Source organism: Cheilinus undulatus, linkage group 3 (assembly GCF_018320785.1).
Source record: "Cheilinus undulatus linkage group 3, ASM1832078v1, whole genome shotgun sequence".
Taxonomy (NCBI): domain Eukaryota; kingdom Metazoa; phylum Chordata; class Actinopteri; order Labriformes; family Labridae; genus Cheilinus; species Cheilinus undulatus.
In genome coordinates, this window is record NC_054867.1 from 10,024,811 (window position 1) to 10,050,474 (window position 25,664).

General features: G+C 40.9%; 1 protein-coding gene across 8 annotated transcripts in view; it reads left to right on the top strand.

Annotated features, from left to right (window-relative positions):
- nfasca (neurofascin homolog (chicken) a) overlaps nucleotides 1–25,664 on the top strand; it is a 134,741-nt gene that overhangs the window by 55,735 nt on the left and 53,342 nt on the right. For 7 of the 8 annotated variants that reach the window (XM_041782663.1, XM_041782671.1, XM_041782665.1 and 4 more), the window contains exons 3-7: nucleotides 4,958–5,132; nucleotides 13,673–13,690; nucleotides 18,124–18,229; nucleotides 25,001–25,197; nucleotides 25,412–25,534. In XM_041782663.1, the coding sequence (XP_041638597.1) occupies nucleotides 5,039–5,132; nucleotides 13,673–13,690; nucleotides 18,124–18,229; nucleotides 25,001–25,197; nucleotides 25,412–25,534 (538 nt within the window). In that variant the 5' untranslated portion in view covers nucleotides 4,958–5,038. The remainder of the gene's footprint in view (nucleotides 1–4,957; nucleotides 5,133–13,672; nucleotides 13,691–18,123; nucleotides 18,230–25,000; nucleotides 25,198–25,411; nucleotides 25,535–25,664) is intronic. The other variant, XM_041782664.1, reaches the window with a different exon arrangement.

Here is a 25,664-nt window from a genome sequence, read left to right on the forward strand (position 1 = left end):
TCTTGCAGTGTTGATGAGATGAATGTGTAGAACATCCTGAGTTTGTGATTGGAGTGTAAAACCTGAGTTTTGTGAAATAGGTCAGAGGTTTTGCAGCCTTTAGAGCAGCTGCTGTGTTCCTCTACCATGTTAGGTAATATAGTTTGTTGTATGTTGCGTTCACTGACCCTTTTCCTCGCCTGTTTGTGCACTCAGCCTCACTGTATCACTGTGTGCTATCATTCATAATGCACAGCAGTGTTTATAGAGAGTATATGGAGGGAAACACTGACCTATTTCAGTGCTTTCACATCTCTCTTCATATCTCTCTATCTGTCTCCCTCTTTATCTTGATTCCAGTCTTTCCAGGACTCCTGAAAATAGATCTGATATTCCTCCCAGGTTGTCCCCAGTTTCATCTCTGCTGTGTGGGTGTGTGCTGAGTGTCATTAATGAACTGAGATGGGCCGATACCGCTCGGGTGTCACAACAGCTGGGCTGCAGAGATACGCCTGGTTTTATCTGTGAGTGTTTCAGTGAGGATGAGGGTGTGTCAGGGCGTGTCTCCATCCATGTGTGACCGTGTCGTGTTCCTCCCTGTGCATCTGCATCCATGCATGTTGTTTGTGCGTTAGGTCTGTGTGTGAGTGACACCTCATGCCAGCCAATACCGAGCTATCCTCTCCCCAGGGGCAGATTAGCTCTGTTGTTGAATAGTGTTGGATTGACATACCACCAGATGGTTTATGCATAAATTGTGTGTATTTGTGTGTGTGGTAGGTTTTTGCAGGTTTGGGGTGAAATCCGATGATTGCCCCGAGGCCACAAAGCTGTTGAGTCCCCTCTATGGTGAAATCAGTCTGTTCCTGCTCGGCTAGCCCTCTAAAGAGACAAAGGATGACATTTAAAAACCTTCCTTTGAGTGTTTTTGAACAGTTTGGGTCAATTACAAGCAAAACCGTTTGTATTATTGTAAGGGAACAAAATTATTTTAGTAATACTATTTTTCAATTGATGTCATGCTGTGATTGAGGCAGAGGCTAAATGTATAATTGCAGATTTTAAAGGAATGTTATGTTTTATAAACATTACAATTTTTTGTGTCTTTTGTTGGATAACAGCTGTGCAAGCGAGGATACAAAGAGGGGTCTGTGTTCTGTTTTCAAACCAGTGAATGTAACTTAAGTTTAATTCTAATGTCTCCTTTACACTTGATAAGCCCTTTGTTGTACATAACACTGTCAGCTCTCCTGTTTTGAGGCCTACTAGAGATTTAATATTGTAACCTCATGGATAACATCCTGTCCCTACCCCACCTGCTTTGCTCTGTGTCCCGTCGTCATTGCTTTGAGCTATGCTGTGATATGAGGCAGGGTGAAGGATTGATCCTGGTAGGGGACGGCAGCACAGCATGGGGGGGACGGGGATTAACAGTGGGCAGGTGGTCCTGGCATGGTTGCCACTATGCAGGACGAGCTGTCATGTGGAGGTGTTGGGAGCTAATTAGAAATCTTTGGCTGGTGGGCTGGCTGCTGAAAGTGCCAGAATGAGGGGAAAAAATCACAGATGCGGTGTCAGTGGGTTAACCTTTAGCTTCGGTAGAGGTTTAATGCTCTCTGCTTCATCTTTGTCCACTACTGAGGCTACAAAGATTGAATTAGGCCAAAAACAGAGGGAGCTGAGGCAACATGAAACAGGAAGAAACCACGAAAAGTTTCCCTTTATCTCCCTTTATTTTTAATACAATGTCCGGCTTGTAGCTTAAATGCAATACACTGATGAGATCATGCAAAATACAGCACAGTGCACAAACAACGACATTGTATGAAAATCTGTGACTTCACTCACGACTTCAGGGCTTTAACACCAGACTTAGTACTCACAGAACAACAACTCTCTTTATTTGACTAGTTCAAAGAAAGAAATCAAAATGCCAATGTCTCTTTTGCCCAAAGGCAGACATATATCCTCTTTATGTTGATCACCATGTTCTTCTGCTGAAGTGACAAAAACATGCATACATAACATGCCTATAGATATGAAGATGAGTACTTACAGCATGCACCAGGAGGTAGACCTTATATATTCTTCAGATGAATATTTTATCAACACTTTCTTGTCTGAAATGATGTGTTTGAGAGATGCACAGTTCTCCTGTAGGTGTTGAGACTATACTTAAAGCATAGGCTTGGGGTTTAGTTCATTAACTATATTTTTAAAGATTTGTTTTTGGGCCTTTTCGTGCCTCTGTTAGATAGAGGAGGACCATGGACCGACTAAGAAATGGGGAAGAGAGTGGGGGAGAGACATGCAGCAAAGGGCCCCAGGCCAGATTCGAACCCAGGCCGCCCGCGTACATGGTGCACGCCTCAACCACTTGACTACCAGCGTGCCGATTAACTATATTTTTAATATACAGCACTAATCTCAACAGGGTAGGGCTGTCCAAGATCAGCCGCTGCCTTTTTGCACTTAACAGATGTCACAATGGTTAAAATGTCTGTTTTTCTTCTATTTCTTATAAGGCGATTATCCCCAAATTTGACAGTCATTAACACCCACTATTCAATTCATTGGATGGTTTTGAGTGTACAAATTTTCTGATTCTGAATGCACATTTGCCTTTAATGCACTCAAAATATCAAGTATTCTAACCTTGCAAAGCAGATGGATTTGCCTGTCCATCTTGCAAAGCTCCCATCTGATCTGATGGGGCCCTGTTAGAAAGTGACAGGACCAATCAGGAGTAAGAGGCAGTACTTTCGGGCGCAGTGGAGTCATGACGTAAGCAAGCAGCGGCAAGAGGCCGGTGCAATTATGGCGGAAAAGAATAGCATGGATGCTGCTATAGCATCAGTTTTATCACAACGTTTCTTCATTAAGAGAATAACTAAGAACAGCATTGAGTTGTTTTCTTTTCAAAAACAACAAAACTCTAGAGTAGCCATGCATGCAGTTCTCTATGGAGTTTACTCCTCGGTAGCAGCGCACACCTACGACATCACGTGTTTTGTTGCTCTGATTGGCTCGTAAAGATATGACAAAACATTCATCCAATCACACTCAGGTTTTTTTTTAAAGGCTCTGCTCTTTCCCAGACTCAGTCTACGGGAGGTTTTCCAGATGGCTGCATGAAACAAATCCATTTAGCATGTCAGGTTACAGGTATTTAGGACTGAAGTACACAATTTGAAACACTCCTTTTGTGAGCTCTCATAAAACTCGATCTTTCACAGCCAATTTTGGGTTCATTGAGGATACTTTGTTGCATTGAGATGATTCTAGCTAAGTGTTATTGAACTTTTATTATCTGCAACCCCTAGAGGATCTTTTCAGTTTTAGTTGTTATTATTTAAAGCACATAGAGGTCAGAAAAGCCTTATATTGTACCTCAGAAACCCTACAGGCACATCTCATACAATTACATTCGTATAAAATGGAAATGGAAGCCAAATAAGAGGGCCATGGAGTCGGCTCCTAGGTGTAGTGATACATGTCAAAATCTGGTACCAACCGAGTTGTGGTACCAACACATCTGATACCTACTGTACTGAATTGCAAGACATATTTTGGTACATCATTTCAATACATTACCACCCCAATACAGTCCCCGCCACTCCAAAGGAAAGGTACGAAATATACTATGTGAAGATGTTGCACCTGTTTCCTTTACTTGTATGTTCTATTGGCATTTTATTTATGAATTTGGTATGCTACCAAGACAGGTTTTATTCAGTTACAGACTTATAAAAGTATTGATTTGGGCACTGTTAAGGCATTTGCACCTCTAAAAAGTAGCTATTTTGCACCAGTATCTATAAATACCCAAATGATACCCAACCCTACCTAGATGCAATGCATTTGAACAGTTTCACCTCACCACCTTGTCTTGGTTTGTACAAAACTCTAGCCATAGGTTGGTGCTGGATAGAGAGATGTCATGGAGTCTGAACAGTAAAATCACACTTTTTTTTTTTTAGCTTTTTAGGTTGGTAGAGCAGTTGCCCATGGATTGGGGTTGTGGTCCTCAGCACACTGGTTGCAGGATCAGTTCTGGGTCTCGGTCCCATTTGGTGCATGTCTTCCCCCAGTATATACCTTTTCCTCCTGTCTCTCTTTGGCTGTGTTTTCTGAATGAAGGCAGAGAGGCCCAAAGAATAATCTAAAAAAAAAAAAAAAAAAAAAAAACAATCTCTCATCAGATTTACAGTAAATGCAGTTCAGACCAAACACAGCTGTTGATGGTACTTGTTGTGTCAGCAATATTTGACAAATGTGAGCAGAGCTTTCAGCTTTTCTCTTGGTATTTTAGCAAAATGTTGAACTCAGTAATAGAGAATTGGTTTTGGTTTTGGTGTAGGTCTATGTCAAGACTGTGGTTAACAAAAAGTTTTATATGTGGCTCTTTGGATGATTTATTATTCCTTATATCTATTTTGCAATAGATTAGGCTCTCTAAACATCTAAGATCTGACCATCTAAACTGGATTTTATTTTTGCAGAGATGGGACCTGTGAGCTAAAATATGTGATAATAAATGGTGTTATAGATGGATTTCCAATCTTATGAAGTTTTTAACATCCTTTTGATGTTTTCTGTAATAGAAATAATCAATAAAAGTTACATCAAAGGCATTAAATTGATCAAATAAACCTACTTTTTCATAATTTTTGTGCAGTTCATTGAAATCTTTCCACATTTTCTCTGTGAAGCAGCTTGTGATAGCAGCAGCCTGATCCCACTTTAAGACTCGGTGCCACGGAGCCTCTCCTTGGCTTTGTTTCTAGGCTTGTCTCTCTGGGGAGCCACACGGGGACTCAGCTGTGAATGTAGGCCAGAGTCAACACACACTCTCGTGCCAGAACACAAACTATGCACACACTCATTCACACACTAACACTTGCGTCTTTCCATTTACTGTATGGTCTACTTCGCTGTCTTCTAACCATCTGTCTCTGTCTCTCGTCTGTACTCTCAGGTCCTCTGCGTGGCTGTCAGGAGAACCATCTAGCCAATCAGGAGAGGTGCGGGGTGCAGCCGGCCAATCGGAGGGGGAGAGATGTTGGGGCAGGGCGGGCATACGGCCCTGGCTCTCGTGTCATTACTGCTGCTACTGTGGCGCGAAGCGGCAACTATCGAAGTCCCACAAGATCGTAAGTCATTCAGACATTTCCATCGTTCAGTTATACACAGTTTGGTGCAGCATGGTAGAAAGATAGGGCACCAAAAACACAGACATCAACCATGGGGAAAGACAGCAAAGGCAGATCTTTAATTGCTGAGCTCGACTTTAGAAAAACAAGAATCAAAGTTTCAGAGCATTTAATAAGTAAATTTCCTCATATCCTATCAGTCATTTTAACTCACATTTTTGTTAACTCTTGATAATAATAATAGTGTGACTCCAAAGTATTAGCTGCTTTAATTTTGTACAAATATGGGCATTAAAGAGAGTGCCAAACCTCTTTCTTTAGCTACAGGGTTAAAACGGGGTTTTCTGTGTGCATCAGTGTGTGTGTATGTGTTGATTTGTATGGTGAGGAGTGACATGCCAGATAGACCGTCTTATATATCTATTGTTTGAATATATTTCAAATTCAACTAAGAAACCTTGCATACAAAGAGTTTGGGAAGGGCAGGACTTTACAAAAAATCTTGGAAAATGATTGGACAAATGCTCTGTCACACCCATTATGATCCAATCAGAGCGATAAGACAGAATGAAGGAGGAGACATGTGTGGCTCCAGTAAGCTACTGAAGGTCAGCAGTTACACAGCGTTTTAGTTTTCCAACCATGGAGCTTGCTGGTGGACAAAACTCATGCCGAGGCTGGGAGGGAGAAGTGCAAAAAATCTTCCCCACTAAGAAAAGCTCTCAGTGGTGTCTTCAATAAAGACTGTGGTCCAGATCTGATTAAAACTGCTGTTACGAGCTTACAAGCTTCATTGGCACTGCTACTGGCTTGAGAGACAACTTCCCACAACTGTTACAAACCCATGCTGAAGCAGAAGAGCGGAAACATCTTCTCCACTAAGAGAAGCTTTCAGTTGCTCTTGTTTTAATGAAGGAATTTGGCCCAGTTTTGATAAACCTGCCACTGTAGCTACATTGAGCTCATCACTCCCCCAGCAGCCATACTGATTCACACTACAACTAAACCACGCTGTTACTACCACAAACTCATGCCAAAGCAGGTCAGGCTTTCAGTAGGCTTTCATTGCTCCTCTTTACTTTTTTCTTCTTAAAGGAATGTGGTCCACCTCTGATAAAACTGCCACTATAATATAGCTACATCTGCATTATGGCTACACTGGCAGCAGCCAATACTACCAGCTTCCAGGACAACTAAACCCCACCCTTAGCACCCGCCATGTTCTCCTAAAAGGATGCTGATTGGTCTGGTCCATTCATAGACCACGCACAGTCGTTTCAGATTGGAGCTTTGCAAGATGGATCTGCCTGGTGACAGACATTGAGTCTAACCGATCTATCTGCTTTGCAAGGTTAAGTGAGGAGTGTGGGGACTTTGAATCATTTCATCTGCCAAAGGATGGCTGGGCAGAAAAAATTAGAAATATTTGCACTAGAGATTAGGATTATTTAGACAAATATTAAATGCAGCAAGTCTCAAATCTGGCCATGTCCCAGCAATCTTTGGAGAGTTGCCTTCCTAAACCCGGCCACACGCTACATGATTTTTAAATCTGAAACGATTTTAGAACCATGTGAGACCACAGATATGAGGACAATTTTAAAAGAACTTTCATCTTTGATCCTCTGATCAAAGCCAGACTGTCAGATCACAAAAAATAAATAAACAAACACGGATGTCTGTCGATACCCTCTTGCTGCCCCTCCACAATAGGCTGCCCTGGCATGCGTTACAGGTGCAGCAAAAATCATAAAACATGGGAAAGACTCGGGATGAAATCCTGGCTGGAATTAAGTTAAAGTTGTGTTTTTGGTTGTAAGTGGTGAAATTACGTATGATCCGGCTGTGACGCTACCCCGTCTGCTCGCTCTCATTGGTTGTTGTTGGTACTTCGTCAGAGGCACTACGACTGTTTGATATTTACGATTCGGGATTTTGGAGGCTACGACGCGATTTGGTGCAGTAAAACAATCGTGTTGACACCACACACATGAGGATTATTCAGGCAAACAGTCGTTTGCGACGAGGCTCCTCTCGGGATATGCCCCCACGAACGTCGGGGGAGGCAAAGCTTGCCCCAAATGGGGCTTAAAATCCTGTAGTGTGTGGCCAGCCTTAGCCAATGCACAGATGCAAATAGTTGTGTTATAACTGACCATAACTTTTATGGGCAATCTAACAGGGATGGGGAGGAGATATCAAGTTGCCATTTTGGAATTGGAGGATCTAACCGTTTTTTAGCTTGACTGGACATGAAGAGTTTTAGAGCTCTGCTGTTTGTCTACTGTTTGTTTTTCATTCACAAGTCTCTGCCAGACTACTAACGTAACTGAAGCACAGTTGTAAATCTAAGGTTTTAACCATTGACTATATATTAAGATGGACAGTGTATCGGTCATCTGGGAGCAAAGCCAAAATATGTAGAGGTCTACCTGCTGATTAGCTACAGTAGTGCGTCCTAGTCTTTAGATGTTTACCTTTTTAAACCTATACTGACTTAAGGCCCCATTGAGGCCACAGGCACTTGCCTACCTTGACAAACTTTTGTCATAAACTGCCTGGAGCAATAAAATTAAGAGTTATAATTCTAAAAATCAGTGCTTCATTAATTTCTCTTTATAGATCTACATAAATATACTGTCACATTTAAATAAAAATAATAATATTGTATAAATCTTTTAGATGCACTTCATAACTACATGAAAATAAAGCTTTAAAATTTAACTTGGAGAATTAAATCATACTAAAAGCAATGTCTGAGGCAAAGCACAATACTGTCACAACTATGTAAAAAAAATAAAATCAACTATCTAAACCAGTTTTGCACTTTTTTACCAGAAAAAAAAACAGAAAAAAAATGCTGGAATACTAAAAAGAATGACTTCTAACATTATCATAAGGTTAATGTGTGGGTTTCAAAGGCTTTGGGCGTTCATTTATAAAACACATAGATGGGCTGCAGAGCTGTGTCAGAGATCCCATTAACATTAGATTATCATGAGAATAGACTGCTTCTTATCCCGAGGTGATCCGCTGTCACTTTGGGTGGCTCAGTCCCTGGAAATTCAAAGATGATGGGGACTCATTGATTTCAACATGCACACATTAATAGTAATATACTCCCAGCACACATTCTGATACCTGTCGTTAATAACACGTATGAAGGCCTGACGGGCTTTGGCTGTTCAGTGGATTCCTGAGGGAGCTGAGGACAAAAGAAAGGAGCCGTGTCTTTTCTTTCTTTCTTTTCTGACCCTCACTGCACACACAAAATCTCCATTCTTACAGCTGAGAGCTGTAAGAATTTCACATTTGTATGATGAAAAATGATTTTTAAAAGGCCCAGGGACAGCGGGCTGATGTGTCTCCTGCTCACACAGACACTCAGCTGTCAGCTGCTCTGCCTTTTATTCCTCCGCCCTCCTGTGGTGCCATCTCTCTCTCTGTTGTTTTTATAAGTCTGACCTTTAAACTTTGGACTTATGATGCCCTATTGATCTGATACCAACACAACCACCGTGCCTGGCAGGATCATTTGTATAATAGCAGCTATAACACAGTGACCTCTCCTTAATGAATTCAGCACACTGTGATAAAGTGACAGGCAGGTTTGATTTATTTATGACAAAAGATCAAATCAGCTGTCACTTCTAGATAAATTCAGCTCAGCTGCTTTCTTTATTATTATTGTTTTTCTCATGGAAATGAAAGAATCTGTTCAAGGAAAAATATAACAGAGTATCAATATAGAATATTCTCTATAAAATCACAGCCAAACCTTTGAATCAAGAAATTCAGCAGGCAACAAATCAAATCTCTGCTAACAAGCTTCTGCATGTCTTTACTACAAAATATGCTCCTCACAGTTATGCTAATGTAACTTGTTTTAAGCTTCATTTATAACAAGCAAAAAGCTGAGATCACCCTGAATAAATATTTTAATTCTTGTCACAGTGGACAAATGACCAAAAGCTGGTGAAACACAACATGAATTTCAAATCTTCATTGACTTTAAGATTAACCTAAACCACCAGTGTTCACATATCTGGACAGTAACCTTCAGACCATGTTTAAAAAGCTTTTAAAAATGTAAATGATTAGAAAAACGTTCTATCCATCACATTTATTTAATGCCAGTCAGAGCTAAAAATAAACAGGAAAAGAGTAAAAACATCTTCCAGTGCAGTTCTTTGCGCTTTAATAAAGGAACGTTGTCCAGTTCAGATAAAACTGCCTCTATAGCTGCATCCACCAGCCACCATTGTTTATAGGCTTGCAGTATAATCCACCCCATAGCTTCCACCTCTTTCTCCTCAAATGACTCTAATTAGTCTGCTCATTCTCTGGTCAGGAACAAGCATTTTGGCTTGAAGCTTTGCAAGATGGACTTGACTGATGAGAGTCTGGAAAATGCATCAGCTTTGCATAGTTAACCCCAGTACAGTCAGCCGTTTGTAACGTGTTCAAGCATTTGTTATGGCAGCATAGCATAGTTAACAACTTAATCCAACCAGTCAGAGCCAACAGGTGGCTGCTGGGGTGGAGGTGGGTTGGAGCGAGAGCGCAGTGCAGATCCAGGGCAGAGCAGAGGAAGAGACCAGAAATCTTGCAGCTTACATAAATCACTGAATTAGGAGTCATGTGATTGATTTAGATGCATGTCAGGTGTGAATCATTGGGCTCAAGATTATTGACTGAACTTACTTGTGGGCTTCATTACAGTTAACTACAGACATGAGGGTGATTTAAGCCAATTTTTAACATTGAAATCCTCCAAGTGCACACACTAGATTCTGCCAGACTGCACCATCACTCTCCTGATGTTTGCGGTGATTTCACAGTGGGCATTGCAAACGTACAAGATTTTAAGAGAAAGATGTGCAATCAAATATGACTAAAGCAGAAAAAGGAACACAGAGGCTGTCATCTGGCATGTGTGCATGTTTTGCAGCAGCAACCCAAAACGGAGATAAAGAATATGGGTGATGGTAATTTTGTATCAGCCCTAAACTCCATCAGAGGTGTGTTTAGTCCATCTTCTCTCTGTCAGGACAGTGGAGCAGATAGTTTTAGTCAAGGAGAGTGCTTCCACTGGTTCCAGCAGCTCGCCACCCTCCTCATCAGACTGCTACTTTTGTTGGATGCTGGATTCCTGAACATCAACTTGGCATGGAGATGACTGAGCAAAGGAAGTTTTTCTGAAAACAAATTCATCCGGTTACATTTCAAATTTCAGAATGAAATATCCCAGGTTAACGCCAGATTGTATTTTAATTTCTGCACCGACAAAACATCATAATAGGGCATAACCAAGCCTGAAGTCTACTGGTCAGAGGATCAGAGGCCACGATGACGACAACATGGATGAGGAAAAAATGATCTTAGAGGTGGAAAACCACAAAATGATTTTACACCACCCATCATTTCGACAAGGATAACCATGGAACACCATAGCTGGAGCCATGGGGGAAAATGGGAAGTTACTAAGCTGTTTATAGTTGGGTAACTAACCCATGGTAGGAACATAAAAATCCGAATGAAAGTACAAAAACAGAGACAAATCCAAGCTAGTTTACCCTTCTCCAACTCTTGCAGTTCAGGACAATAGCTTCACATGTATTTGTTATGTTTTTACTGCACTTCAGATGTATCTTTTCACCTGATTCTGTAATCACTGCTGAACTCCTCTGTCTCATGGGTCAGACAGTCCGGTGGTGCTGCTCTGTGCTGCTGAAAAACACAGTCGGAGGGGGTTGACGGAGGGTGGGGCACGCAGCCCAGTTGAAGTCTTGGGTTGATGCTCTCTACCGTGTCTGGTTGTGTGCAACCTTTACCAGTGAAGCTCCCTGTCTTCGTGCCCCACTGGTTTTTGCTGTTTTTAAATTTCAGTAAGCCTGATGTAGAAATTTAACATGGTTTATATCTATAACTCCAGATTGGGAGGATGCTGTCATTATTTTGACACCACACATGAGGATTATTTCAACAAATAATGGGTTGCAACAAGCCTTGAATCATGCTACTCATAGGGCTGGGATGTGGGTGGGAGGTCTTGAATAGGGGCACTTGTTTTGTGGGAAATTGTGACAGAAACTGGCCTAAAATGGCCTAGTGTGTAGCCAGCCCTTTTAAATCAATGCACAGTTCAAATAGCTTTCAATTAGTAAAGTGTGTATGAGTAATATGTGGAATTTTGGAGATCAAGCGGCGCCAAATGGAGGATCCAGTCATTTCTGGAGCTTGATCTGCACAAACACTGCTGGTTATGTATATGGATCGCTTTTAGATAAATTATAAATTAGGAATAGCTAAGATGTCATGTTGGGTATATTTGGTGATATTTGGTTCAAAGATGCATGTGAAGTAACGCAGCAGGCTACATCCAAATGAGCAAAGAAAAACTGTCAGATAAAAAGGTTGAGATGCGATAAAAGTAAGTCTATAAACACTTCTGGCTGAAAGAAGAGCCCAAAACAAACAGATTAACATAGCATTATCTCCTGTGTAGGTGTAAGGTTATCACAGAAGTTGTTCACCCAGAAGTGCCTTTTATTGATAATTTTGCCACAGCAATTTAGTCCATACCAAATAATCAGAATCAGGTCAACTATGTGTATTTAAAGTGTTAAAAATCCTCCAGGGTCTTTCTGTTTAATGTGCAGATCAGATTTAATTGATAGTGAAGCTTTTTCAGCTTTCTAGCGCACTTCATCACATTTTCTTATGAAAAACTGATGCTTCATGACATTTTAATCCCTGAGGACTCCCTCCTTGTGGTGTTTGATCAGAGCCGACTAAAGCAGCCCAGTGTGTGGATGCTGTGATGAGAATCCCCCTCCCCTCATTCTCCATCCTTATGTGTCTTTATCTGCTTCATAGCAAACTGACCTTTGACCTTTATTGATGAAGGCTTTCCTCACATCCCTTCAACACACACATCCTATCTGCATGTTAATATCTGCAGGGCATGGGACTGCTACTGGTTAAATTCAGTAAACGGACCTGTCAGATTCTACTGCAGCTGAAAACACGGTCTTTTTTATAAAGTGGATCAAATAGGTGCAGATTAAACAGCGTTAGCTGCAGCACAGACACACACCTCCTCATGTCAGGTCTCATCTGTTACTGCCACAGACACAAGGTCAAGCTTTTTACACACAGTCCATTCATTATTGTGTGAGATCCTTTGTATCAAACTGGGAGGGGTTAAATCACAACCTGGTAGTCTGTATTTCTGATAAATATCTGCAAAAACTCGATTCTATGGACAGGATTTAGAGGAAATGGATAGAAATATATAAAGGCAGCAGATTAGCAATTTTTTATCTTAAATATTGCAAACATTACCTGTTATTACAATGAACTACCAAAAATTCATCTTCTAGTTTGTATTTTGTTAAAATTTCACAGGATAATGTTTATGTTGGATGTAATTCAGAAGCAAAATATGTAATCTTTTCTGTCAGGATGTTATGAATCAAAACAACAAAAGATGATGTTGTGGGTTGTAAAGATTCAGTGATTCCCTAGTGTTACTACTCCTATTTCCCCCAGATAGAAATAGGCACATCGCTGGTGGCAGGCCAAAACCTCATATCTCCATTTTTCATAAATCAGTGTTATTGATAACCCTTCACTTCTATCATTGGGTTTTAACTAATCTCAAAGTAAAGATGTTCCAATACTATCTTTTATCTTTCCCAATACCGATAGAAGAATGTGAGGAAAAAAATTTGAAATGAACAAGTGAAGAAAAAGGTTGACAAATAAAGGAAAGAAGAAACTGATGCAAAAAGAAAAGAACAGATTTTGTAAGTGTTCAGTCCTGTTCCTGTAATAACATGTATGTTCTTTTCTCCCTTATTGCTCCTCCTCCTCGCTGAAATGGGACCTTCTTACAGGTGAGTCCTCCTGTCATTCATTCTGTATTGTTGTGTAGTTCATAGCACTCCCTCCTATTTTTGTATAATTCATCACGTAACCACAGTAGATCATAACTTATAGCTACTGCAGTGGTTCTCAACTGTCCCTCCTTCTGGGTGCAAAATTGACCATAAATATTTTGTCCCAACACACCATGGACCAACTTAACAGTACAGTGGAGTTGTGATCTTTGAATGCCTGCAGTCTCGCTGTCACTTCTCGAGTCATCGTGCTGCCTCAGGAGAGGAAACATAAATATGCATTTGAAAAGCAGTTAAAAACTAATTTAATGCTTGTTCTGACGATAGAAGGAGCAGAGCTATGCATCTGGCTGCAGATAATAAAGTCAGAGCTTATGCAGACATGTGCTACTGTCATGTAAAACTGCTTTATGGCATAAATCTCTAACCATTTGTTTAAATCCTTTCATAATGGAGCATAGAAGTTGGGAACCACTTAGCTATAACATGAAATAACACACCACAACTGAACATAAATGATGATTTATCATGGTTTTAACATAGAAGTGTTCATAATAATGAGTTTCTAACCTGATTAACAATCACAACTTGTCCATATCCTCTCTGTCCCTCTCCTGCTTCACGCTGGACTAACAGCAAAGATCCTGAAAGACCGTAAGTGTTTATTTTTTATCACATAACTTCTTATATTTCTCTCACACAGCACCTTTAAACGGTTCTGTGCCACTGAGTAGCAGGTCCACTAAAGAATAGTGTGGCTTTTTGCGAGTACTTTAAATAAACTTTAAGAATTACTATGTCTGGTCCACAGAGCACATGCAAAGGGGAAATCCATGCTAACTGCTACTGTTTACATCACATGTGGGCTCCCTTACATTTTTAACATCCTCTAGGATTTTAAAAATTGTTGAGTACACAGATTTAGAAACATTGCTGGATGATAGATGGATATATTCCAGTTAATCTGTGGTTAAAAGGAAAAGTCCATTAATTTTCCTGTACAAAGACCCAGTTTCCATCCCGACACAGTAACAGCAGCATCCTAACATGTCTGTAGTTTAGGGTATAAGCTGATGTGAGGAGTCATTTCCATACCAATTATCTCTCATGGCCCGGCTTTTATCACAACCACGCTTACTATAGAAACACTCGTATGGTTACCACAGCAACACGAGGAACACGCATTCTCTAGTTCTGTGGATGAGATTAGCTGGAAAAGCTTCAATTACAGAGAGAGAAACCGTTCTTTCATGTGGGTCAGGAATCCATCTTCTAGTCCGGTCTCAGTGCATGAAGCTCCTCCTTTAATCTCACAGACGGCTCTCTGAGGTGCTTGTTATCGTCTGTTTTTGTGTATTTGTGGGTATTTGTGTACAGTGTGCACTTGAAGGCTCAGTGAGCTAGAAAAGTAAAAAGGGCAGAGACACGCCGGCCGTGTGCTGCTGAGGAGTTTGGCTTAAATGAGCCATTAAATATGAATGGTAGAGGCAACACAGCTGGGAGGTGGACACGAGCATCTATTTACATTTCTTTAATCATACGTTTAAACAGGTGTAGACGGATGTAGGAGGATGATTAAAAGGAATATTTAAGATTAGAACCACATCCGTATTTCTACTTCACAACCTCGATGATGTGGTTAACCATCCAAAAAAAACAGGTGAACATGCAAAACAGTAACTCATTCAGTTATAATTAGTCATGTCAGTGATAATGTGCTAATCAGGACTAAGGTCCAAAATGAATGCATTGACTTTTTCAAATAACAATAGTAGTGGGCCATTTGTTGATTAGGTATAGGGTAGAAAAGAAGAAAGGAACAGAGAAGCTTTGGGAAGTAGGAGGATAAAGTAATTGAAAAACAAAGAAAATTTCACGGTTCAGACAAGGCAACAAAAAAATATAGAAAAGGAGAGACCTGTGTGTAAAGGTTAAAAAAAGATGCAAAATAACAAAAAACGATATGGAGGGAAAGAGATAAAAGGGAATTAAATATTGCAGGGCAGCAGCTGCTACTCACTGTTGTCTTTCTGCTCTCAAAGTGATGAAAAATAAGTCCACCACTGCTGTTTTATACCTGAACCTGACATGCCAGATAGACTGTTGCATATTATTTCACATTCATCTGGGAAACCTCCCATACAAAACAAACGGTAAGGGTAGGACTTTTCATAAAATTCTCAGAAGCTGATTGGACAAATGTTCTGTCTGTCACAGTCATTATCCCTTCAGAGCCACAAGACAAAATGAGGGTAGTAGAGATACACAACCTCAGTACTAATCTGAGCTTTATAGGCTAGTGTGTCTGTAGTTTGTGAAAGGCGGAGCCTGTCGGTGGATAAAATTCATGCCAGAGCGTATCAGGAGGCTTGTAAAAACATCCCCTTGTCACAGGTTTCAGGAAAAACTCAAAATGGAGGACCCAAAATGCAGATAAAATAATAGACTGGTTTAATTCATAAACAAAATAACTTACTACAAAATCAAAGTTCATTAACTAAACAAAATCCAAGGAAAGGCACGAGGGAGGCACGAGGGAAGCACGAGGAGTACAGGCACAGTGAGGACATCAACAATGAACTGACACAGACACAGAGAGACACAGAGCTTATATACACAGGGAGTGATTAACAATGGAGGACAGGTGTGGACAATCAGACACAGGTGAAACTAGTGAAGGTAATCAACGAGGAGGGAAACTGAGGCAGGAAGCAAAACTGGAATCACACACAAGGGAAGGCAACTACAAAGTAAAACAGGAAACATGGAACCTAACACAAGAAGCACACGAGGACTGAATGACAAAACTAAACACTAGAAGCTGAACAAAGGAAACACAGGAGGATACAAAGAACCAAACACAAGGAGGGAGACCAAAACACAGGGAGGAAAACTAAACATGAGACAGGAATTAACTAAACATGAAACACAGGGAATGTAAAACTAACATGAAGCAGGGAATACTAAACATGAAACACGAGGAGTAAAACTAGACATGAAATACAAGGAGTAACTAAACATGAACTTGAACTAACATAAGGCACAAAATACACAGAAACACAAGGACTACAAGAAACACCTAAGAACTAAACACCAGAAATATACAAACTAGAAAAACGTAAGTACAATGTAAAACTAAAAGCATGGAAATAACAGAACAAGGAAAACACGAGGGATCAAAACAAAACACAGGAAATACACTAGAAAAACTCATAACCTAACAAATCAGAACCTGGATCATGACACCCCTCTGCCAAGAGAAGCTTTCGATATGGCTGTTTGCTGTGGTTTTAATAAAGACATGTGGCCAAGGTCTCTTTTACTGCTGCCTATCTACAGCTAGATCCAACTGAATTGCTACAGGGGTAGCAGCTGTTATACTAGCTTAAAGGACAACTTAACCTGACCTGTGATGGTCACAGACTTGTGCTAAAGCAGGCCAGGTGAAGAGTGTAAACATCATTTCCAACACTGAAAAGCTTTCATTGTGGCTCTTTGTTTTGTTTTAATAATAAAATGTTGCCCAGTTCTGATAAAACAGCCGCTGTATTATAGCTACATCTTAGCTAACTGCAGCACCAGGGGTAGCAGTTGTACTGGCTTCTAGTTAAGCTTAACTCTGCCTGAGTTCACCCAAGATGTGAAAACACCATTTCCATCAGGAAAAGTTTTCAATGCTGTTCTTTCTCTTGAGGGATAAATAAACCAGATAAAAGTGGCAAATGGGTTACGAATGGCAAAAAGTCTGAAAATGGGCAGAAAAAGGTTAAAAGCTGTAAAAAAGTGACAAAATTGTTGTCAAAATTGGGAAAAGTGGGAAAAATCGATAAAAAGTGGAAAAAATTGGCAAAAATTTGTGGCTTAAGTATTGAAAGGGGGTTAAAGAGTTGGGAAAAGGTTTAAAGATGCAAAAATAGGCTTATTTTGGTAAAAACTGTCAGGAAAAACAGTGTCTAAAAGTGGTAATAGTGTCAGAAATGAGTAAAAATTGCCATATTGGGCAAAAAAGTGGTGAAAGTCACAAAACTTAGTCAAAAAAAAAAACAGCATTGAAAAATGCCAGAAAATGGTGAGAGGCTGTTAAAAAGTGGCAAAACTGGTTAAAGTTGCAAAAAAATGGGCCAAAAAGAAAGGCTTAAGTATTAAAAGTGTGTTAAAAAGTAGCAAAAATAGGCTAAAGGTGGCAACAATTGGCACAAAGTGATAAAATTTGATTCAGAGAGGCAAAGATGGGCACAAATACGGAAAAACAATTTAAAATGTGGAAACAGTGATGGATAGAGGTTAAAAAGTGCCACAAATAAGTAATTTGAGCATCAGATCCCAATAATAGCTTGACCCACTTTTCAACTCCAAAATGAGGGAACAGTTAGCCAGAACACTAGCACCAATGCTACCAATCCAACACAAATGCATTAATATCATGAATAAATCACTGCGGAAGGACTATTCACAGGATTTTTCAGAGGTCATGCCATTTTTTTGGGCAGGCCTGCTCATGTTTACCCTTGTTTATAAATTTTTGACAAAGCCCACTACTACAGAAACCATCCCACCCTTCTTCTGGACCCGTCATGGTACTTCCACTGTTCAGGAAGCGTAAACCTCATGGAGACATACAACCACCAGGCAGAAGTTCTAGTTCTTGTCAATTAAAGCGAATAATTTTAATCGCACACATTAAAACATCTGCATTTTAAAAACATAATTTAGAGAATTTTAATCCTGATCAGTCCTTGTTATTTTTAAGTCATAAAAAAGATTTTTTAAACTGAATTCTAGATGGTTTAAGGAATCACTTCATGATGACAGCTGGTTGAGGAAATATTCAGTTGAAGTGTGTATTTGATTTTCAGTGACCTCCCTTTTTCTTTTCCTGTCTCCACTGAGATTTATGACAGTTACTCCATCAATCAGTGTATTGATCTCCTTTAAAGCTTCATGTAAATCAGTGTATTAAGAAATTAAAGATGCTTTTTCAGAGTTCACTCATGTAGAGAGGCTTTGTGTCTGTATGTGTGAGGGTGTGTTATCACTTCACAGCTTCACTCCACTAACCTTTTCTTTGTCTCCCCCTCCCCCCACAGTGAAGCAGCCCCCCACCATAATCAAACAGTCAGTGAAGGACTACATTGTTGACCCCAGAGACAACATCATCATCGAGTGTGAAGCCAAGGGCAACCCAGTGCCAACGTAAGCATAAACCACACAGGGAACATTCAGTGCCCTCGCCACAGACTCATTAATGTCTGAATTCAATTTAAAGGAACAGATCCACAGAGACAGAACGGAGCCTTCCGAGACAAAAGGAGATCAGAAGTTTAGGGAGGATGTAACGCAGACTGAAAATGAATTTACTCTTTAAATTTAAAAGGCCACGGTTTGATGGGTTGATGTTTGGCCCCGAACCCATACGTCTTTGGAGTCTAACTTGGATAAAAGTAGTTGCAGATTCATTTGTATTATGATGATCATTTAAAAAATGTGTTAAAAAGTGCTCAATAACCCTTTGCAAATGAGTCAAAAAGACACCATCTCATGTGGAAAACTATTTTTTAGGGTTATATGCTTCTGTGACATCGCTGCAGAGCAAGGATGACTTGGTTAGTTTATTTAAGTAAGCAATTATGCAGTTATTTGGGCACAAATTGTCCCCTTTCTATGCAAATAGGGTGTCATTTAAAATCAGCCACCTAACTTCTCAAACCAACAGGTTTTCTGCACACCATGATTCCTCTAAAATCTCATTCAGACCAAAGGTTTGCAACACTCTGAAAGCCTGCCAAATATACCAGTGAAACTGGAGGAGGCTATGCAAAGTCCATTCAATGACTCTGACAATCATCCAATTTGAAATGATTTATTTTCTAACTTACTGCACAATAAAGCTGTCTCTATAATAGGGACAGTCCTGCACATTCACTTTTTCTGCGTTTTTTCATCATATTTATGTGGAACACAAAGCTGTATGAAGATGCACAAGATGATTTGTCATTAAATCCCCCTTGTCATCACCCTTCCAGCATGGCAGAGCAATTTCACTGCAAATGCAAACACAAAAATTCCTTGCTAGCTCAGTCTGAGATGTCTGATGAGTTTAATATTTTCTCCACAGAAGAATTTAACTCCTGCAGCCTTGTGTTTGTAGTGTATTGTGAGTATAAGAGAATAGCACTATGCATCCTGCTTACATGCACAGCTGATGTAGGAGACAGGAGTGTTTATCAGGCTGAAGTTTCTGTATGAAAAGTTGAAAAAATATGGATGGATTTCTTTCCAAAATTTACAGAAGGATTTTTCAAACCAAATATTCTACTTTGTACAATACTTGTCTGGGTTTAGAGGCTACCAAAACTAGATTTCTATGTCCCATGTCACTTTATCTGGTTGCAGCATCCGAAAACCAGCTGTTTTCAGTTTGACAAACGGAATTACAGGAAACTTCAAGCTGCAGTGTCTCTACTGAGACAGCTACAACTGTCACCAGAGACATTGCAGCTCAAATCTTTGGTCTGAACAGGACACAGCCTTGCCTCCTGGGTCCATTTCTGAAGCAGAACGCTGTCTAGCACAGTCTAGAGCTGCTTGATCTTGCATTCATGAGATCACATGGAGAACAAAGGTAAAAATTTGTCACTTTGCCTGTTAGGCGACAGTTTGCTGTTAATTGGCTTCCTGATTTGACATTGTGATGGGAAAAACAATCAGAAGTTATTGCCTGATCTTATGTTTTGAAGTTGACCATATGCTTTGTGCATTCCCATGTTTGATTTCCTGTTTCCTGCTCCGTTCTGCTTGACACATGCCACAAGTGCCTTTGTGATCTGAAGCGGGGCAAAGCAGTGTTTCTGGCACATGCCAGGAAGGGATCACGTTGCATGCTGTAGAAAGGAATAGATGCAGGCTCTTCATGACTGCAGACTAAATGATTGGTGAACAGATCTCTAAATAACACTTTGGCTGTACTATTGTTAATATAACCAGGGGTTAAATCATTCTAGGGATGACAGTAGCTTCACACTACCTCCGCACGTGTGGAGCCGGTCTGGAGCTGTTACACATAAACACATTGATGTCTTTCTCTCTAGCTGTTCTAGTTTGCTCCACCCAGGGAAAATAGACTTTTCTCAACAATGAAATATAAAACAGGAGTAAAGTGTACAGAGCGTGACATCTTTTCAGGCATATTTGGGCTTCAGTATCATTAGCACTCTTTGCTTTGTGAATAAAACCTTGAGATGAAGCGGATAGCGCGATACAAAAGACAGTTTTGGAGTAACACACTGTTGCAGTCCATTCTTGATGAATATTCTCATCATCGTCTTGGATTGAAATAAGTATTTGATGTGATGTCTCCAGAGGGCTGAAACTTGGCTTCACATTTTGAGGAAGTTAAACAAACTGCTAGGTTACAGTTTTGCTTGTTAATCCAAAAAGTGACAGGATGACCCCAATATGAGCTGACGAGAACAAACATCCGACCGAAACAACTTAGTGTGACGCAGGAAGTAAAGCCTCCAGGTCAAATGCCATCTCTTCAGGGTATCTTTTAAAACATAGATCATTGTAGAACAAGCTCTCTTTGAAGGGTTTACAGTTCTCCTGCTTTTATAACATCGTGTACCCAGTGGTTTTTCTTTGTTCCCTCTGTTTTTATTGTCACCCCCTGTATCTGTCTGTCTGTCTTTGGTGTCTCCTTGCCCCATCTCTGTCTCTCTCCATCAGACATTGAGACTTATGAGGGATGACAGTGCTGCTCAGTTGTGCTCTTCTGCCACTCTGCCCCCCTCTGTCTGCCTGTCAATAACACATTTCCTCCCTAGACGTCCCGTACTTCCTCAGTGACCCCCTCCCCTCCTTTGGTAGAATAATGTTGTACCCTGAAGCCCCTTTCTGCCCTGGAACAGCCCCATAAACCCAGCATGACACCTGTCTGTCCTCCCTCTGCAGCCCTAACATGACATGTGGTGATTTTTGCTGCTCTCACCACGTTTCTCTGCTGAGTCCCCCCACGTCACCTCTGTTCGTCTGTCTGGCTCTCTGCCCCGGCTGCTGTGAACCCATTAAACGCTCCCTGTCTGCTCATAATTTCTCTGACGTCTGTTTGTGGCTGTTTTGTTTCTTATTGACTGAGCTGGTTCCTGCTCCAGGCCCAGACAATCAACATTAATTATATTTAAAGAGTGGACATTTCCCCTTTATATCTCACCCATGTTTAGAAGCTCCAGTGTTAATATGTCATTTTATTTTTTTCATCACAAGTTTGGAAATAATATATCTATTTCACCCTTAAGTGAAATAGATATTGTTGTTTTGCTGGTAGTCAGTAAATTAGCATGGTTAAGATAATTGATTCTCTCAGAAAAATATTTCCTGTTTGAAGGAGACCTGGAGAGATGGGGCATGGGCCTGGAGCAGGCCTGGATGATGGCCAGGGCAGTACAGGACCAAGCGGCAAACTGGCATATGTTCCCATACTTGACCTGATCTAACCTGACCTTTGCATCTGCATAGCATTAGAGCTGTATCCTTTGTAAATTAGACCTTAAGACAGAGAGGAGCACATAATGTCTAATTTTGTTGCTATAAGCAGCCAAAGTTCCTTCTGAAGACATACTTACACTAGGCCCAGTTGCCCTGTATTTTGCAGAAACACTTTTGATCCCTCTGCCCAGTTGCCTGACTGTCACTAACTTTACAAACACAGACAACATTTCAGTAACTTAACTCTGTTTGTTGCTTATTTTGAGTAGTTTTGGTTGCATACAGTCCTCAAACGCTATGCCATTCTTCAAATGATTATCAAAAGGAATGATCATGTGGATGATATGCTACGTGCATGTTGCCCCTGTGCTTCTGCACATGCATAAGCAATGGTTTTGTGCCAAAGCAAGCTCTTACATCCATGCCAGGGCCAAGGAAGTGTATTGTACCTGAGCACAGTATGGGGCACTTACGTTAAAGGTCACATATTTTAGCCCTTTAAGACAAGTTGAAATTGGTCTCAGGGGTCCCCAGAACATGCCTGTGATGTTTGTTGCTGAAAAAAAAACACTCCAGTACTGGATTTTTGCATGTCTAAAACCCCCTCTGTTTCAGCCCTGCTCAGAACGAGCTGTTTCTGTGTCTGTGGCTTTAAATGTTAATGGCTATCTGACCCAGCCCCTCTCAGGAAATTGATGTGGCTTAATGGATGTGGCTCTCCTGATCCTCAGGATCGGGAGAGAAGGGCGAAACTTTCTTCCAAGCAGGGAGTGCCAGCCCAACTTGGGGGCGGTGCTAACTCCACACATGACATCATGAGGGGAAAATCTGAGAATGGCTTGTTTTAGCACACATTTTCTGAAAAGTGGAGAAAGACAGGGGGGAAGGAAAGGATTTTTCTTATTCTTAGGGGTATTGTGGACAGGCCAGGGGTACATATTTTTGCTAGAAAAGCCTGTAAAGTGTATTTTGCATTTTATGTGACCTTTAAATGAATAGATTGGACTTTGTAGCTCAAGTTTGAGTTACAAACCTCACCCTCAGTGAGTCAAGTCCTTAATTTTCCTATAATAAGAAAATAACAGCAGGTTTATTATTTACATTCAGTATTCTCTGAAAAGCACCAAAAATAATACAAATAACTGCAGCTTAAATCCAGAGACTCTCATCAGCTTAAAGCACCCACCTGGAAAGTTAAAACAAACATCAAATCCTCACACAGTGCACTCTCAGTATCAGGCCTACGCACTCACAGGGTCTCCAGAGGTTACGTCATCAAGGGTATGACCAGCCCAGGACAGTGGGTCATTGTTTATTTGGAGGCAGATTGGCTTTACGTAAGACACACAAACACAAACAGGGATGCACACTCACCCAGATTCTTGTGTTCATGTACACACTTACACAACCTGACAATAAAGCACTCACATCCACTCTGCCATGCACACAAACTGACTCCCTCCTTCCCAGGACAGGCATTGTACTCCCATAATGCACTTGGTTGACTATTCATGCTCATGAAACATTCAGCGAAAAGGATCTTTCACTTATTCACTCGCGATCAGTCACTCACCACACACACTGTCACACACGCATCGCTGTGGTGTCCACTGCTTCAATAGAGGACCATTATTCAGGATCAGCTCTGTGCAGCACCACACAGAGGCCCGGTTCAGCTCTAAGTCCCTCAAAAATGACAGAAAGCATCTTTTTGATAAATCCAGGCTCATCACTTAAAATAGAGGCAGGTTATGTAAGCATATTCAGAGTTCTCCACTAATCACAAAGCCTTCTGGAAACAGCACATGGAGCAGGATTAAGCCGTACAAGTATTACATGGACACAGAGAGCGTATGCTATGGCAGATTTTTGTGCTGCTGTCGTGTGCTGGTTCACTAATGTGAGATGGCAACTGCATGACAGGAAGGGGCTCGCACGTTTTCTGGTTGTTAAATGAATTAAGAGTCCAAGTTTACACAGTGACTGAGGTCATATCTTTCAGTGGGGGGCAGCAGCACAGAAAACTGGATACTAGCTTCCCTTGCTGGGGGTGTCATCCGAGGAACATCAATTATTGTTGCAAAACTGGAATGCATTTTAAAGATTCAATATGTAGAATTTCTGCACTGAAATATCCATAACTTACTCATCCATATTTTTTAAATTGAGGTCTTACAGTATTTCAAATGTTTTGGAAAAATTTCAAAGACAGAATAAATCTTTGTTTTTATGATTGTAATGGCACATGTTTTTATGGAAGCTGCCATAGGTTGCGTGTTCTATCTTCTAAACTCACCTCTGTAAAATAGAAATCTCCCACACTTGGCAGTTTAAGGATTGGAGGCCAGCACTGCTCAGTACCTCCCAAGTCTGTGTTCTCCTTCTCAACACTAGTTCTCCCTCAGCTGAGGGCTCAATAAAAACCAAAGTTCAATAAAAACGGCAGATCATTAGGCATATTTACTGTGGGAGAAATGCACTTAAAAGGTACTTCTGGGTTCGTGCTGAAAGATGTCCCAGGATGCGCATGCACTCTAGTGTCGCTTCCAGCACAGAACAGAGGGTGACAGAGTATTTTCATTCCTGTCTTTTCCCGCTCCCACAAAAAGTATCCCATCCCATCCCAGTCCAACACCAGAGTAAAAAAAAAAATCTCAACCTATCCCACTCCCAGTAGAACAACTCCAGCTTAAAGCCCACTCCCCCCACTCCTTTTTTTGCTCCCATCCCATCCCACTCATTTAAACAGACAGATTGTTGCGTCTTATGTTTCGTTGTAAGTTGTATTTTGCCTGATCTGATAGACCACTTTTGCCCCATTTCATAGAGGGTTGTTGCTTGCTTTGTTGGAGGTAATGATGGCAGCAGCAGTGCTGTTTCTGGTGTGGGAAGTGTACAGTAGTCTGTTGGACTTGCATTGCAGTGTTGGCTTACTTAATGAAACTACAAAATGTCTGCCAAGCGTGGTCAATGTGTGATGCTTTTGTCCATTTTGTATATAAAAATTGGTCTAGTGTTATGGTGGTTCTGGCACCTGCCAACTCCCGCCTACTTTTTTCCCCATGCCAATCACGTGACTGTATAGTGGAATTCAATCCCGCTGGATGGACCAGTGGCAGAGAATAATAATAGTCCATCACAATTAAGCAGCATAAAACAAAAAATGAGATACAACAACAGAATGGCAGATTCTTGTGGCAGGTCCCTCTCCATTGTGTAGCAGACAAGATTTGTCTATCATGGCAGCTTCTGTACCGACACACTTTCTGTTACCATTATAAAATTAAGAATTTCCCTCTTTTTGAAAACAGTTGCATGAATAAAAGGTAATGTAAGAACTCAACTTAAAAATGCATTGATCAGAGTAGATATTTGAGTGCAAATTTCCCACAGTGTCGCTTTACTCAAAACTAAAAAAAACTTCACACAAAGTCCCAGGATGCTAATGCTCACTCTTTCATATGTTGTGTTTTGTCTCAGGTTCTCATGGCGAAGGAACGGGAAGTTTTTCAACATCGGGAAAGATCCCAGGGTGACGATGCGAAAACGCTCGGGAACTCTGGAGATCGGCTTCCGTAGCGGAGGACGGCCAGAGGACTACGAAGGAGAGTACCAGTGTTTTGCCACGAATGACTTCGGAGTGGCTCTGTCTAACAAAATCCTGCTCCGAGTCTCCAGTAAGACCACAGAGGAACACGATAATTTGGCTCCTCACTTTAGAGTATTACCATAAATATGTTCCACTGAATACATTATAGTGTGTTGGGTAAAAAGCGTTCATAAGAGCTGCGTTTTCCTTGTAAATTATGTGCTTACATTAAGGATTGAAATCTTACATTTGGCCTTTCATCAGTTTTTAACCATCACACCCCTGTCATCTGCATCTTTCAGAGGCTCCTCTGTGGCCTAAAGAGGTCCTTGAACCAGTGGTGGTACCCGAAGGCTCCCCGCTGATTCTCCCCTGTAACCCCCCACCAGGCCTGCCTCCTCCTTTTACCTTCTGGATGGACAGTGGTGAGTACCCTCTACAGTCTTTGTTAACAGGTGAAGCTGTGTTATAAAAAAGGCTCCAATGTGTGTTGAGCGCACACTTTTCATTTTAATCCCTTTACATTCAACCATCTTTGGGACCTTTTATCTTATC